General features: G+C 40.4%; 1 protein-coding gene across 13 annotated transcripts in view; it reads left to right on the forward strand.

Annotated features, from left to right (window-relative positions):
* LOC109999214 (Rap guanine nucleotide exchange factor (GEF) 6) overlaps window positions 1-15,072 on the forward strand; it is a 141,040-nt gene that overhangs the window by 91,729 nt on the left and 34,239 nt on the right. For all 13 annotated transcript variants that reach the window (XM_065962873.1, XM_065962877.1, XM_029281246.2 and 10 more), the window contains 9 exons: window positions 2,672-2,852; window positions 4,053-4,189; window positions 7,007-7,165; window positions 8,006-8,158; window positions 9,572-9,736; window positions 10,870-10,977; window positions 11,303-11,506; window positions 13,561-13,669; window positions 13,764-14,007. In XM_065962873.1, the coding sequence (XP_065818945.1) occupies window positions 2,672-2,852; window positions 4,053-4,189; window positions 7,007-7,165; window positions 8,006-8,158; window positions 9,572-9,736; window positions 10,870-10,977; window positions 11,303-11,506; window positions 13,561-13,669; window positions 13,764-14,007 (1,460 nt within the window). The remainder of the gene's footprint in view (window positions 1-2,671; window positions 2,853-4,052; window positions 4,190-7,006; window positions 7,166-8,005; window positions 8,159-9,571; window positions 9,737-10,869; window positions 10,978-11,302; window positions 11,507-13,560; window positions 13,670-13,763; window positions 14,008-15,072) is intronic.

Here is a 15,072-nt window from a genome sequence, read left to right on the forward strand (position 1 = left end):
AACCCTCTGTTGTAAGTCCTTATCTATCATTCTACTATTTTCTTTTAGATGTTTTCCTCTGCTCCCCCCTCCCTTCTTCCATCATATATATCTGCTATATTCTGCACCGGTATGAATTCCTTTCTCGTTTTTGTCTCTGTCCTATATCTGTTATTCATTTACAGTGCTGTAAAATGTAGGGGTTTATGGGCAGATCTGTTGTCCCTCGTCTCGAGAAAAATGTCCTCCTGGCTCAAACTTGTTCAGAGACTGGGGGAGTTGGACTGAAAGAGCACATCCTGCATATTGAATGAACTAGACTCTCAAAACTCTGAAAGACTTGTCAGTGACAGAGTGTGACAGGAAAATTGCAGTGTTTGTCTTAGGATGGCACCACTGCTTCTTTTAAAACCATAATTCTCCACTTTCCAACCAAGTTTGAATTGAGGGCCATTATACTGCAAGAATATGTCACCTGAGTATAGGACGGAGGATGGATGTGAAGTGGACATCTGAAGAACTCAACCAAAACACTGATGGATTGAAGGTGACTGGGGTGGAGGAGGGTCGCAACGATCCACGCCGAAACGGAAAACTGACAGAGCAGACAGGAAAACAGATTTAAAGTTTGGCAAGGGTGGGATGTTTGGTTGATATACTTCTTGGTGAAATGAGGATGGATTAATACTTACGAGGAAAACGCCCCTAATGAGCTGATTTCCAAGCAGGAAGAGACCGAGAGGAAGAGATCAATAGAGAAAGGGAGCAATGTGAATGAATGCTGACTTCATGAATGCAATGACTATGAAACACTCTTCCTGATTGATCTCATGCAGAGCTACATTTCTACCGGTCGGAAAAAAAAAATCAGATTTGACCTTTTAGTTTGGCAAAAAAAAGAAAGAAAAAAAAGATTTCACCAGTCTATTTGTATCCATTGGGCCAAAAAAATAATATTTTTTGCAGAAAAGGACAGAGCTGAGCAGCTGGAGTGTTTCAAAAGCCCAGCTTAATTTATAAAAACAAGTGTGAACCTGGGCCTGAACTCCCTGAAATCTCTTCGCCTTTGAGAAACCTATAAAACTTCTTGGCCAGGTACCAAATCACTGCAGAACCTGAGCGCTTTATTAAACCATTGATTAAAGAGCTCCCTTTTAGTGGCTGGAATTTAACTTTTTACCCACAAGCTTCAACTCCTCATATAACAAACCAATCTAAATGAGTACCAGACACCTATGTGTGTGAGAAGCATGTGCCTAAAATAACAGAGTGTAAACCAGAATTTCACCTCGGGATTAATGAAGTATATCACATTTTTTTTAAAAAGCAGTCTCATTGATGCCCAAAGCATACCATTCCTCTGTCATCCCTTATCCAAAATTGAAGGCTGTTTAATTTAAGGGTAACACATGAACATTGTGACACGTGAAATCGTAGGAAAAAAAGGTTGATAGCTGCATCTGTTGTGTAATGGTGGGAAATTTAAACAGAATAGAAAAAAAGATGTAAATAATCAAACTAGCACACTGATAGAAATTCTATTTTAAACTTCAAATTGACACTGTTCTTTCAAACGCCAAAGGATTTGACAAGCGCAAGATGTTCTTCAAATGTAACAATGCTCATATCGATCCTTTAGTATCCCCTAACTGTTTTCTCAATGACAAAGCTAGACTCAGTATATAATATTAAATTGATCTCTATTATCACCTGTCATACCTAAAATAGACCGACTAAAACCATGGTCAGGTTTAAAATGTTGTCTGCGAAATAGGAAATCAACCATACCCAAATCAGTATAAATATTTGTCATACTGGACTGAGCGGAATGAGTTTTGGATTGACCGAAGTTGTCATGTTTTAAGTCTATTTAAAAAAAATATTGAGTAAATTAAAGCACTAAATGAATCCAAATAATGTACAGAATAGGAGGTAAAAATCTGGATAAATTTGGCTTGACTATTTTCTTTGTCATATAAGCCCCACATGTACCTGCAGGAGCTAACAGATGGCTGCAGTGCTGCTACCACCACTGGAGAGCTCCTCTTTTCACCTCTCAGGTTGAAGGTTCAGTTCCCTCCTGACCCATAAATCCCTCTGCCCACCATCTGTCTGCCCCTGCACAGAAGGAACATGGAGGAATATGAGTCATTAGTGTTGGATTTGAATAATTGGCTGATCGCCTCTGATTTTTAGTTTGAGACCTTGTGGGAGAGAGAGAGAGAGAGAGAGAGAGAGTTAGCTCAGGGTCACAGGTACGGTTGCTTAATCCAAGGTTATTTATTCCTGCTTTTGTGTGGATGATCATTGAAAATTCAAAGAGCTTATGATTAGAGGGTGTATGTTGTTACTAATAGTGATGGTTGATTAATAACCATTGAACAAATTGTCAGTACTGAAATAAAAGGAAACATTTCAGTTCAAAGATTATCACTTTGTACCTTATTCCAAGTGCTTTTCCACAACCTTGAAAACTTCAGTTTGTCTTGTGCCTTATTTCACATTCACATAATTAGGCAGTTTTTGTTTTATGATGTGATTTCAATCAGCCACCATCAAAGATTTGGTCAAATTCTTTAAACAGGAATACCCCCTTCAGATGTGTCATCTAGTTTCTTCACAGATTTTCTATTTTATCTTGTTTCTTTACTGTTACAAACCTGTACTTACATCTCAACTGTCTTTGCTGCAGGCCACAGAGAGTGAGCTGGGAGATGTCGACCTGTCCGGACTTCCAGAGGCTGCAGTGGACAGCGAGGAAGAGGAGGAGGAAGACGAGGACCTGGAAAGAGCTTCAGACACCCTTCTGGGCCGAGACCTGGTCAGGGAGTGTCTGGAGAAAGACCCAGCCGACCGCAATGACGACGACATTGGTCAGTCCATCTCTTCTTTCTTAATCACACCTTAAAAGGGTGTGACTAACGCCTCGATTACCCTGCATGCTAATTACTCCACTGACTATCAGTTTCTATTATTAGACTAAATGAACAAAGGATTGAGCCCTCAGGAACAGCATGTATCATTCAGTGTGCAGAGGGGTGCTACATAAACCGCGCTCTTACAGAAAAGACCCCGCACAGTGGTATCTAAACACCAGTGCCCTTCCAGTGTGCAATCAGAGAGGCGACCTCATTAGTGGAACACAGAGGGGTCCGGTAGGAGAAGGTGACTACATCAGAGAGCTGAGGGAAGCTGTAAAGGCTCGACCTACTGTGTCGCCGCTGGGAGCCCGGCCTCTTGTGGCCTTCACCAGCGAAGCGTCACGCTGCTCATTCAGAGGAAAGAGATGAGATGTAGGAGGACGAGGAGGATAGGGATGAATGAAACATATCAAAGTAATAGAAAATGTACATTTCAAAACATCAATTTGGCGTGCGTCTTCAATCCTTTTCCTAAGTAAATAGGAAGACATTCTCAGATTGTTTTCCTGTTGGTTCCTAACCTTGGTGCCGGGTTTTGGCCACATGAAGAAAATGTCACCATGAAGAAATCATTTCTGCTCGGCAAAATGAGGCATATTTTTCTAAACATCTGAATAATTTTGCCAAACTTTTAAACATCTGGCTTTAGAATGTCCTGAATAACTCCCTGAGCCATGTCTCATGTCGACCAAAGAGTTGGAGAGAGAGGAGTAAGACAGGTAATAACAGCGGGTGAGTTAAAGTGGAGCTTCAGGTCCAGGATGCAGAATGTGCAGGTTGGAGTTAGGTCACTCTGCCCCCTGACACGGAGCAGACGGAGTATACAGAAGATCAGTAAGGACAGTGTAGGAGACTTTCTCATTAGACAGGAAGATAAGAAGCACAGAGAGTATATGCTGATCTGATAAGATTATGCTTCATGTGGGAATTGACAGTAGCCCTGACATATGTGAATGAGAACCATTCAAAGGTTTGTTTTGGAAATACTGCTGGTCCGTTAGTGGGAAAATCAATAGGTGTTTTAGTCTCAAACAACTGGGAAGAATTGCTTTCGATGCACAAGTTAAAGAGCGTCGATGTAACCTGTGTCAGAGTTTTATTTATATTCTATTTGCTTTCTTGTCTCCTCTTTTTACCCTTTGGGCCCAACAGAGCAGCTACTGGAGTTCATGCACCAACTGCCAGCCTTTGCCAACATGACCATGTCTGTGCGCAGAGACCTGTGTAGCGTCATGGTGTTTGAGGTGGTGGAGCAGGCTGGCACAGTCATACTGCACCACAAACAGGAGGTATGATTACACTAATATTACAGAGGTGTCTCAAAATAACTGAGAAAGTGTCATGTCAGAGTCTGAGAATGTTTTTTTAAAATGAATGTGTTAAATACTTTTGAGATAGTAGTTTATGCTGTTACCAGATTTGTTTTATTTGAATGATACCAAGCCATCTATTTTTCCCACATACACAAACCACAAAATATGTTGTTATTGTTTTTTTTTACTTTATCAGCTTCATTCACAAAAGGAAACTTTCTTTAAAATGTAATGCAGAAGGTCTTTATATAGGCAAAAACAAGATGTATGCTGGCTCACTGATTCTAGATAAGCAGGTTGGTATAATCACATTGTCTGTCAAACACTATAGTGACCATTAAAAAAAAACATGAGCAATCACAGATGCATAAAGGCAGTCTTAAGTAAACATAAAAAAGTGTTAAAAATTTACGAAGTTTGAAGAAACTGAACAAAAAAAGCCCAAAAGTATACGAAAGAGTACAATTCTTCAACAATCTCAACTCTATCATAGGCTTATTCACGTACCCAAACTGTAGTTTGCTAAAGTGACGGCCCTGTCAATCACCTGAGATGCTACATGGCTAATTAATTAAGTTACATGCCTGAGAAACAGGAGCTCTGTCATGGCTGTTTGGTTACACAGAGCAGCATTAAATCCGACAGGGTGATAAATGGCAATGAACTGCCAGATGCCAAGCTCCAGGAGGATTGAAAACCACGTCAGCATGACAACCAAACACACACATATACACGTATGTGTGTGCATTGTACGGATGTCTGTGCTTCCATACTGTCTGCGTCTAGTCACGGTGATTGACAGGTCTTCTTCGCTCATGTCTGTCTCTCTGTGGACTTGCATTGAAGGTCAAAGAGAAGCACTTGTCTCCTATCACAAGGGACCATAACTCTGCTAAGTGAGCTAGAAAGCGTTGGGACATAAAAAAAAAAAAAAGAGTCTAAAGTGTTCTAACTGAATTAAAAAAGCCCGGTTGAGTGTTTCAGAGGACAGAAAGTGTCTAGGGAGCCAGCATAGAGCAATCAGAAGAATACAGCAAAGAGTAAAACCTATAAGCTTTCTTTTATAACCATTCTATAAGATATGAACCAGACAAATAAGGTTTTACTCACATTTGCATGCTATCATAAATAATCAAAATGTAAAGGTAGATTATAAATGCTACGAGGGGGGTTGAATTCAGTGAACACTTAACTGAAATAGCCTCTCAAGGACTTTTGTGCTCAACTTTTATGTGGTTGTTGACCTTACCTCACCTTTCTTATTACCATTTCATCATTGCTGAGAAATACAGAGATTATGAGGCTGACTGGAAGAAAGAGAAACTGATCAGCAGACAAAGTGAAGAGCACTGAGAGAATGGGATATTTGCAGGCTGAGAAACAGTGAGGGAATGAAAAGGCAATGAGGAGGAAATATCAGTTATAGTTTCGGAGGAAGCTCCGGGCTTGTTTGTCGCCCCCCCCCCCCTCCACTCGCTCACATCGGGGACGAATGGATTGGTATATAATGCCTGCCAGCATTTCCTTTTCAAAGAGCCGCCACTAGAGACACAATACCTTTTTACTATCATTCTCAACCCTCACACAATCCACATTATGCTCACAATAGACTAAATGTCACGTAGTAATAATAGAGCTATTTAAGCAGTTATCCTCGTGCGGCTGTGTAAGGCCCATTGGTTGGATTGTGCCTCTAATTTTAAGTGCTTCGAAGTTATCATAGATATTACATTTGGGTGATATCCACTGTGTTCTTTGTGACCTAATGATTTGAAAAAAAGGACACCAAGCAAATTTGCAGTAGGCCAAATTATTTCATTACAACTTTGGCTGAAATGGCTAACTTTGGCTTGCTAATAATGACGGACTAATGTAATTTTAGAGATCTAAAACTTAGTGTGTCTCAGAGAGCCCGTTGTATTTATTATTTTAAAACTGCACATTATCAAAATCAACCGACTGATTAAGGCAAGCTAAATATGCACTTTCCAATAACTCCTTACCCACTTTAATGCATTTTTGTTTATCTCATGCAATAGTCAAATTAAAGGTCAAATAATGGATTCCCTTTCAACCAGTTTAAATAAATCTCAAAGCTCACTAAAACATGTCTGTGAAGTTTCTTGCTAAAAAAATCCACTTTTATCCTGTATTTGGTCATGCCTCTAAACCACTCTATTTCAGCCCTGCTCAGAACAGGCTGTTTCTGTGTCTGTATCTTTAAATGCAAGTAAGCTGTGTAAGACCACGCCCCTCTGGAAGGGCTTAGGTGGCTTGGGCTTTCTCACTCCATGCCCAATTGTTAACAGTGAGAAGACGGTCTCAGAGGGCAGAACAAACCCCAAGCTGTGGGAGTGTCACCCACCTGGGGGAGGGGTTACTGCCCTTTGTGATGTCATGAAGGGAAAATCTCCAAACAGCTTGTTTGAGCACACATTTTCCTCAAAGTGGAGCAGGCATAAGACAGAGAGGATGGTACTTTCTCACAATTGGGGGGTTTGTAGACAGACTAGATACACATATTAGTGTTTAAAATGCATTTTGTATAATATATGACCTTAACTTCAACAAAAATAATAATAAAAAAAAAATTATTCTCAAAGATATTGAATTGAAACTACAGGATTTTGACTTAGCTGTAGAAAAACATTGTCTGGAAACCTGACTGAAGAACAATAACAGGGTCCATACGCCAGCATTTATAACCTTAGTATGACTACGAGATTTAAAAAAATATTGGTTTTGTGTGCTTAATAATTTAAAAAATGTCTTCTTTCTTTGTCTTTTGTGCAGCTCGACCTCTGGTATGTTATCCTGAACGGCGCCGTGGAGATCAGCCATCCAGAGGGGAGAATGGAGACTCTCTGCATGGGCAACAGTTTTGGCATCTCACCGTCGCTGGACAAACAGTACATGAACGGAGAAGTTCGCACCAAAGGGGACGACAGCCAGGTGACAAAAGTTTGACAAACACAAAAAAATACATTTCATAGCTGCTGAGTTGAAGAGAGAGTGTTAACGTTTAAGTTTACTGAAAAAGAATACAATGTCTTTCACAATTGCTCAAAATGGCAACTAAGAGAAATGTTTGTCAGCCAAAGAAAAGTTTAGCTTTTGAAATCAACAAAAATGGCACATTTGAATTTCTTTGCTTTATGTTAGTTCACATTTACGAAACCCTGCTTGCATTACTTTTAAGGTAGTTCTACATGTTGATTATCTGGGTGGTTATTTCAGCCATGCTTGACATAGAGCTAGGAGGTGAGTTCACAAAGATTAAAGCAGCCTAGCAAGTACTTGTGGTAACAGCCCCTCTGTTTACACTGACCAGTTTCTAAATCGCACACATTGTTTCCTGTCTCCTGAGGAAGTTGCAGTGGTCGAGCTAGTGAGCCAAATGCAGAAATTGATGATTTCGTCAAGAGAAGCACAGCGAGTGACAGTGCTGTAGGGTAGTGACAAGTCATGTCTTAGTGTTTGACTTCAATGAGATGAAACGTGTTCGTTTAGCTCTAGTTGTAGTAAAGGATGCTTTTTCTGAATGGCTACCTGAAAGGGTTCTGGATGACGATAGGTGCTTCAATCGAGCCGTGTTTGATTGATTGTAGTTAGTGTGAGACATAGCAAGTGTTGGATCTTCCTTCCTTCCTTCATTTGTCAGTCCCTCCCATGCCTCTCTCTACCGCCACTAATGCTTCTGCTGTGCTGTTGTTTGAGTACCCGTTTGTGGTGCCCAGCAGTGTTTTGCTCTACTACAAGTTCACCCGCTGTCCTCATGTCATCCTCGACCAGTTTGTGTGCATCGCCCAGGAGGACTACTGGAGAATCCTCAACCATGTGGAGAAGAACACGCACAAGGTGGAGGAGGAGGGAGAGATTGTGATGGTGAAGGAGCACCGGGAGCTTGACCGCAGCGGGACCAGAAAGGGACATATTGTCATCAAGGTCAGTGACTCTAAATGTTTAACTTAGGTGGTGTTCGATTTTTAGGGAACCGGAGTTAAAAAAAAAAAAAATGCTGCCAGAAAGCATTTTGCTGTTCTGCAACTCCTCCAGCCCCCAAAGGTTTCTGTTCTTTATCTGGCCTGGCCTCTGACAAAAATCAATAAAGAGACACTGTTTTCATCTCTACAAATTTCAAATCCATTTAGGATCGCATCAGGTTGAAACACAAGGTGAGGTTCGAGCAGTTTTTCCCCATGATCAAACTTTTGTTAGTGTACTTGACAATGAAATATGTTTAACCATGTTCAATATAATATACTGGACTAGAAGAGACAGACGGCAGCAAGAGCCTGGGGGTTAATAAGAATGTAACACTAAGCTTGAACCAACTTTTCAAATCATTCTTATGCACATCAAAACGCTTCGGATTGATTTTGATACCACCTCATTATGAATCGATCATGTCCTTGCAGACAATATCTGGCAAAAACGTCAATGCAGCGACTCTGTGAGTTTTCAGTGCATTGTTGAGAGGCACCGTTTCGACTATTAGTGTTTACCGGAGCATTTTCTTGTTCGCTACATTGCAAAGCGCTCCAAGGCCTTTTGATCTTCCTCCCCGAGCCTCCGGAGGCAGCCAGGTATTGATCCGATAATGGGCCTGAATGATTCTCTTGGCCACTGCTCCGAGGAAAGGCTGTTGTTTCCCAAAAAGCACATCCAGTGGAGATGAGTCAATTCACAAGTGTTAGCATTTCCGCTTCAGTTTTTGGCTTTTGTTCTTTTTGTGTCAGACAGAAATGGAGGCCTTTCTAGTTTCTGTTCCTTGTTAAATGAATCGTTTCCCCCAGAAACCTCTGCTCCCATAACTTAAACAAACTTGCTGAAACCACAAGAGGCTTACACAACTTTTATGTGACTTGGACATTGTATAACTTCTGCCAGTGAATGAAATTAAAGGTCCTGACAAAGAAATAAAAAAACAGAAGATTTACTTTGATACAGATACATAAAATAGCTCCACGACAAAAGCTATTCTGTGTGCGTGTGCGTACCTGTGTGCGTGTCTGCATGCTTGTGGTTGCGTTTTGTATTTTACTGCACATGCCCCTTTTTTATTGATGGGGGACTGACAGCTCAGTTCAATAGCAGCATCTTTAAAGTTTATGTCCTTGTCATTTTTATGATTAATGTGGGCATAATATATGCAAATTGGTGTGTGAAAGTGTTCTTGTTCCTTCCTGCTTCAATGTATGTTTGTGTGCTTCTGCATGGGAACACTTGTGTAGTGTGTGTCTGTAGAGATTATGTGCTCCCCTGTGTCATTTCAGCTGTCTTCCATGGTAATATATGACTGTATGTTTTTTTTTATATATCATTTTGTGAAAGTGTGTGTATATTTTTCACCTCCAGGGAACCCCTGAGCGATTGATCATGCACCTGGTGGAGGAGCCTTCGGTGGTGGACCCCACCTACATCGAGGACTTCCTGCTGACCTACAGGACCTTCCTGTCAAATCCAATGGATGTCGGCAAGAAGCTGCTGGAGTGGTTCCAGGTGGACAGCCTGCGGGACACAGTGAGTATTTGTGTGTGTGTGTGTGTGTGTGTGTGTGTGTGTGTATAGGTGTGTGTGTTTGTGCGCGCGTGTGTGTGTGTGTGTGAAACCTTATACATTAAAGGTCAAGTGGGATGGGGGAGGTTAAGGTGTTTTATGTTTGCAGCTTGTAATAATGGTCCTTATGCCCCTTTAAGCACTTGTAATGTTTTGTATTGATGCATGTTGATCAAAATTCCTGTGTTGTGCCCCTCACATGCCGCTCAATACAAGTTCTGCCAGCTCAGCCGTCCTTGAGCCGCAACAGCACCGATTTTTGTTCATACCTGACACTCCTGTTGTCCATAACTGTTTTAACCTAAGATTAGTCCTGTGCTGTCAATAGTCTTTATGTGGTTGTCGTTCAGGCTTATGATCTCCAGCTCCTTTAAACAGGTTCTAATCCTTTACAGAACAAGCTGATAGAAAGTCACAGGATGTAGAATAGAGGGGGAGAATGATGGTGTGAGAAATGAGAGAGTGGAAGTGTACATTGATTGATCTGTGTTGATGTATCAATAGCTGCTCTGACCTTTCGCCAAGGTTGGACAAATGTTACACAAGAGTAATTTTTGCAGAAATATTTGTTTTGGGATGCCATTTACTTAGATTTTTATTCTAATGATCTTGGTGGTAAAAAAATCAGTCAACCGGCTATTGAAATGTTTCTCTACAGCACATGATAATTAAATAGCCCCCCTGCTGTTTTTCATGTCTTACTTGCTAGCTTACTTTCCTGGCCTTTACAGCAAATAAATACTGATCTATAACTGGAGTTTAAGTAAAAATCTGACCATTGAAGTTTCCTTTCAGGGGTTTTTACATTTTCTTTACAATAATTTAACACTATAAATATTTATTTCTTAATGTGTGCAGTTTAACATCACCATCACAGAGTGATTCAATAGTGCTGCCCTCATGTTGCTAACCAATTTAAAGTCTCCATGTGCAACTACCAGCTCCCAGAGCCCTGCTAGGTAGTTTAATATGAACTCTGACCTGCAACATTAGCATTCTGCAAGAGTTCAAAGTCAAAGCCGCTCATACTTAATAGTTTAAGAACCGGAGGACGGAGGAACTGTACAGCGGAATAAGTTTCTTATTGTTTCTCACAGGTTACAAGAATTGTGCTGCTTTGGGTCAACAACCACTTCAATGACTTTGAGGGTGACCCAGCCATGACTCACTTCCTGGAGGAATTTGAGAAACTTCTAGAAGTGACTGTAAGATCAATTGTCAATCGAAAATACTGCACCGCATTTCATTTTAAACTCATTGAATCTGTTATTGTATTTTACCAGTACTCATTTTAAACTGCTTAGTACATTTAAAGTTTAAGATTAAGAGTCCAACCTGTAGTGCATGTCTTGTCAGGAAAGTAGATTAAATCAAAAAATACATGTGTTCAATCATGTATCCTCTCATGTAGAAACAGCTGCTTTAAAATCAGTTTAAGCATTTACTCTCAGTTTTGGAGACAAAAAAGCCAATTTAAATGCGAGACTGTTGCGCCCAATCATGTTCTCATTTTTTTCCCCTCCTTGTCAGAAAATGAAGGGCCATTTGCGACTGCTGAACATAGCGTGTGCAGCCAAAGCTAAGTGGAGACAGATTACTCTGCAGAAGGCGTCCAGGGAGACGCCGCTGTACTTCAGCGTGCAGGGCGGCAGCGAGAGAGGATTCGGCGTCTTCGTTGAGTCAGTGGAACCGGGGAGCAAGGCCTCAGAGACGGGACTGAAGCGAGGAGATCAGGTGAGAACACAAAAATATGTTGTGGTAAAGTGCAAAGTTATATAGTTGGATATGGAACTTTTCTTGGTACTTTATTGAAATATTGACAGTTGTAAAAAAATAGCTGTTTAAAAATAATTTGTATTTTTTTATTAGAATTTTAAATAAGAATAAATGCATTAATAAAATATATGTTTAGCTTCAGGAACTCTAGTTTTTTTTTTGTTGCATCCCCTGATGTAAATGAGTCTACAATTAGATGGTTGGAATAAAATGCAACATGGCTCTGCATTGAACCACTTCTCTTCTAAATGGGGATGTAGTGCAAAAAATTTACATAATTAAATATTTCCCAGCAAGAGTGCAAAATAGTTTGACCACTTCTCAGAGACTTAAGATTGTATTGTCTCCTCTATAACCAACCGTGTGACGTTTGGTCAAAAGTCAGCAGTCTTATTTTTACCTCAGATGTGACGGTGTGGTTGAGCTGAGTCTACATCTGCATGTAGCTGTGCAGATGAATATTGAAGTTACAATCTACACACACAAGACCATTTATGACAAAGTATATTAGGCTCTTACAAATCTGTCAAACTTGAACCTCTAACATGTATCTTGTATCCTCAGATTAGTGCTCATGTGTTAAATGTGATGCTTCTTGACGTCATGATGTGTCCATCTTTGTCATGTTTAATATAGAATTACAAATATATGTGTGTAATGGTGATTTGAATCATCAATACAAATTAAGATATTTGGAAGAGGTTTGTTGAAGAGGTTCGACCAGGAACCTGTTGATTTTTATTTATAAATAAACCCTCCACTTTTCACCTGTATCTGCAGCACCAAATGAATCATGTTTTTGTGGTGGAGTGTCTGAATGTAAGAAACTCTTGAAGCTGGAGTTTACACAACAACGCTCCTGTCAAGGCCTTATTAAATATTATATTTTCCAGTCTTTTGACATAAAAAAAAAAAACTCAGTAACTCGGCACCACCAAGGGTGTGGAAAAAAGGAAACGTACACAGAAAAAGGGAGGCTTACATACTCGAGAGTGCACATGAAATTAAACTTGGAGCACAGCAACATCTTTAAGATCACAGACATCACAAGGCTGGAGTTGATTTCTAAACTAACTTCATTCAGCAGCTCTGCTGGGCGATGAAGCTTGAAATGCCCAAAAATAGAAGAAAAGAACATTTTTTATTTGTGCGCTCCTGGAAGTCTAAAACTTTATGAGAGGGTCTACAAAATCTTTCAAAGATCGGCCTTGACTGTCCTTAAAAAATCGGAACCTTGAAACTCTTAATGCATAATTAAGAAGTTCAGGCATAGCTTGCTCGGAGGTTGACTTTGAAGTTTAGAACGGATGCTTCCTTTTATTGTGGCTTGCTTTTAACTACTGCAAACTAATGGCTCATATCTTCAAATGGTTACATGAAACACAAGTGTTCAAATGTTCAAAACTAACCAGCAGTCTCTCTGCTCTACACGCTTTCCTTGATATGTTATTTAAGCCCTGTTTTCACCAAGCGCTCCGGTTTGGGTCAGTACAGTTTGGTTACTGGTTGCTACGGTTATCCTGATCTTACTTGCAATTCCACAGCAAACGTTACCCTTTCTTGGCAGGCGGGTTTCAAGGGTTCGGGTATAGCCATGCCAGCTGCATCACTTACATGGTAGTGTGACATCATAGCAGCGCGACACAGTAAACAAAGAGCAACAATGGAGGTCCAGCATTTTGTGTTCTGCCATCTTCGCACTTGGCTGTACATCAGAAGAACAAGACAATCTATTTGTGAGAGGAGGCTGCTGAAAGAGAGGACTGAAATCACATCGTCCCCACCAAACACTAATTAACTGAAGATGTGTAAAGTCAAGAGAGTCAAGAAAAATATGATCACAGATGAACAGAAAACAACTAATGTGTTTCAGATCTTAGTAAAGGGTGATAAACTTGTTTTTTCACTCAAGATAATAACCATGAAGAGTCCCTGTCTCACTCTTCGTGTCACTTTTTGTATTAGTTATGATGTTCCGCTAAGATGTTGTCATTTCGTCCGTCTTGTTTCAGATCATGGAGATCAACGGTCAAAACTTTGAGAACATTTCTATCACCAAAGCTGTCGACATTCTCAGAAACAACACACACCTCTCTCTCACCGTCAAGACCAACATATTTGGTGAGTAAAGTGAGAATATTTGAACTTGCATGCTTACACACAAAGAGCATGACCAATCCTCCGCTTCTTTTCTCCGCTCTCTTCACCCGACTAGTCTTCAAAGAGCTCCTCAGCAGGATCGTGCACGAGAAGAAGAACGGCGGCCCTCACATTCCCAAGATCCAGGAGAAAAAAGGCAACCGCTTCTCCATTCCCGACCTTCCCGGAGACATGGAGTTCCCTACGGACCACAAGAGCACCAGGAAAATGAAAGCAAACACCGTGTCAGGGGGACGGAACAAGATCCGGAAGATGCTGGAGAAGACGCGCTTCAGCATACTGCCGCCAAAACCGTTCAGGTAAGAGTGTTTAAGTAAACTCTGCTCTCTGTGTGGTTCTGAAATTGATTCAAAAAAAGCTATTTTTAAGTATAAATTGCAATAAGAAGGAACTCAATTCTTTCATAGGGAAGTAATCCTGAAAAAAGGGTACTATTGTTGTAGTTCTTAGTAAAGACACATGGCATGATTACGCCAACTTAAGAGACAGCAGCAACAATGGAGTTTTTTTTTTCGACTTTTCATCAAATGAAGATTTGAAAACTCGGCTATATACTCAGCACTATGCAGTGTAGTGAATTGTATCTCATTGTTCAGCTGAGTGTCAAGTTTGCGGGCTACTGTTCACTCTCATCACTGTCTTCAGTAGTGTAGTGTCTTCAGCTACAGCAGACATTTGAAAAGCTATAAAAAACAACTGCTCATTTCCTACTCAGGCTGTTACTGAAGACAAGTAAAGCTGGTTATATAGAGAAGCATTTAGAAGCTAAAGATAAATGTCTAAAAGGTCAGTGGAGACCACAACAGAGAAAAAAAACAAAAAAAAAAAGCTAAATAGTGGACCAATGATCTCCTGGCGGCCAGAAACATCAGCTTGATCGAATGGCCATTTTTAAACTTCACTTACATTGTGTTGCCCCCAACTTGCAAAAATATGATTTTTTTTTTCTAAAGAAAAAGTTTGTGGTTCAGATGGATTCAGCCTCTGTCAGTGAAATGATTTCATCTGCCCACAATCCTCTCTGACTTTATCTGTTTGCTTTCCCTGCATCACATTTGTAGCAAGCTGTGACCCTCTGCAGACAGCAAATATTGGAGGCTTGAGCAGAAATCTAAGCTGATAGCTTTTTTTTTTTTTGACCACGTTCAACCATTTATAACGCCAAAGAAATTGATAGAAAAAAAGCTGATTTCAGCCTTCTCTTGGAGCTGGTATGAGCAGGAAAAGGAGCGATTTTAACAAACTTTGGATACAAAGCTTACCTGAGGTGAAGAGCAATAAGTAACAGCATACAAGTGCATCCTATTTCTATCAGTGGTCACAGGAACATTGCTCTAAGATTGCAGTGTTCACTTTTAGCACTT

The sequence above is a fragment of the Labrus bergylta genome, chromosome 14 (genome assembly GCF_963930695.1).
Source record: "Labrus bergylta chromosome 14, fLabBer1.1, whole genome shotgun sequence".
In the NCBI taxonomy this organism is placed as follows: domain Eukaryota; kingdom Metazoa; phylum Chordata; class Actinopteri; order Labriformes; family Labridae; genus Labrus; species Labrus bergylta.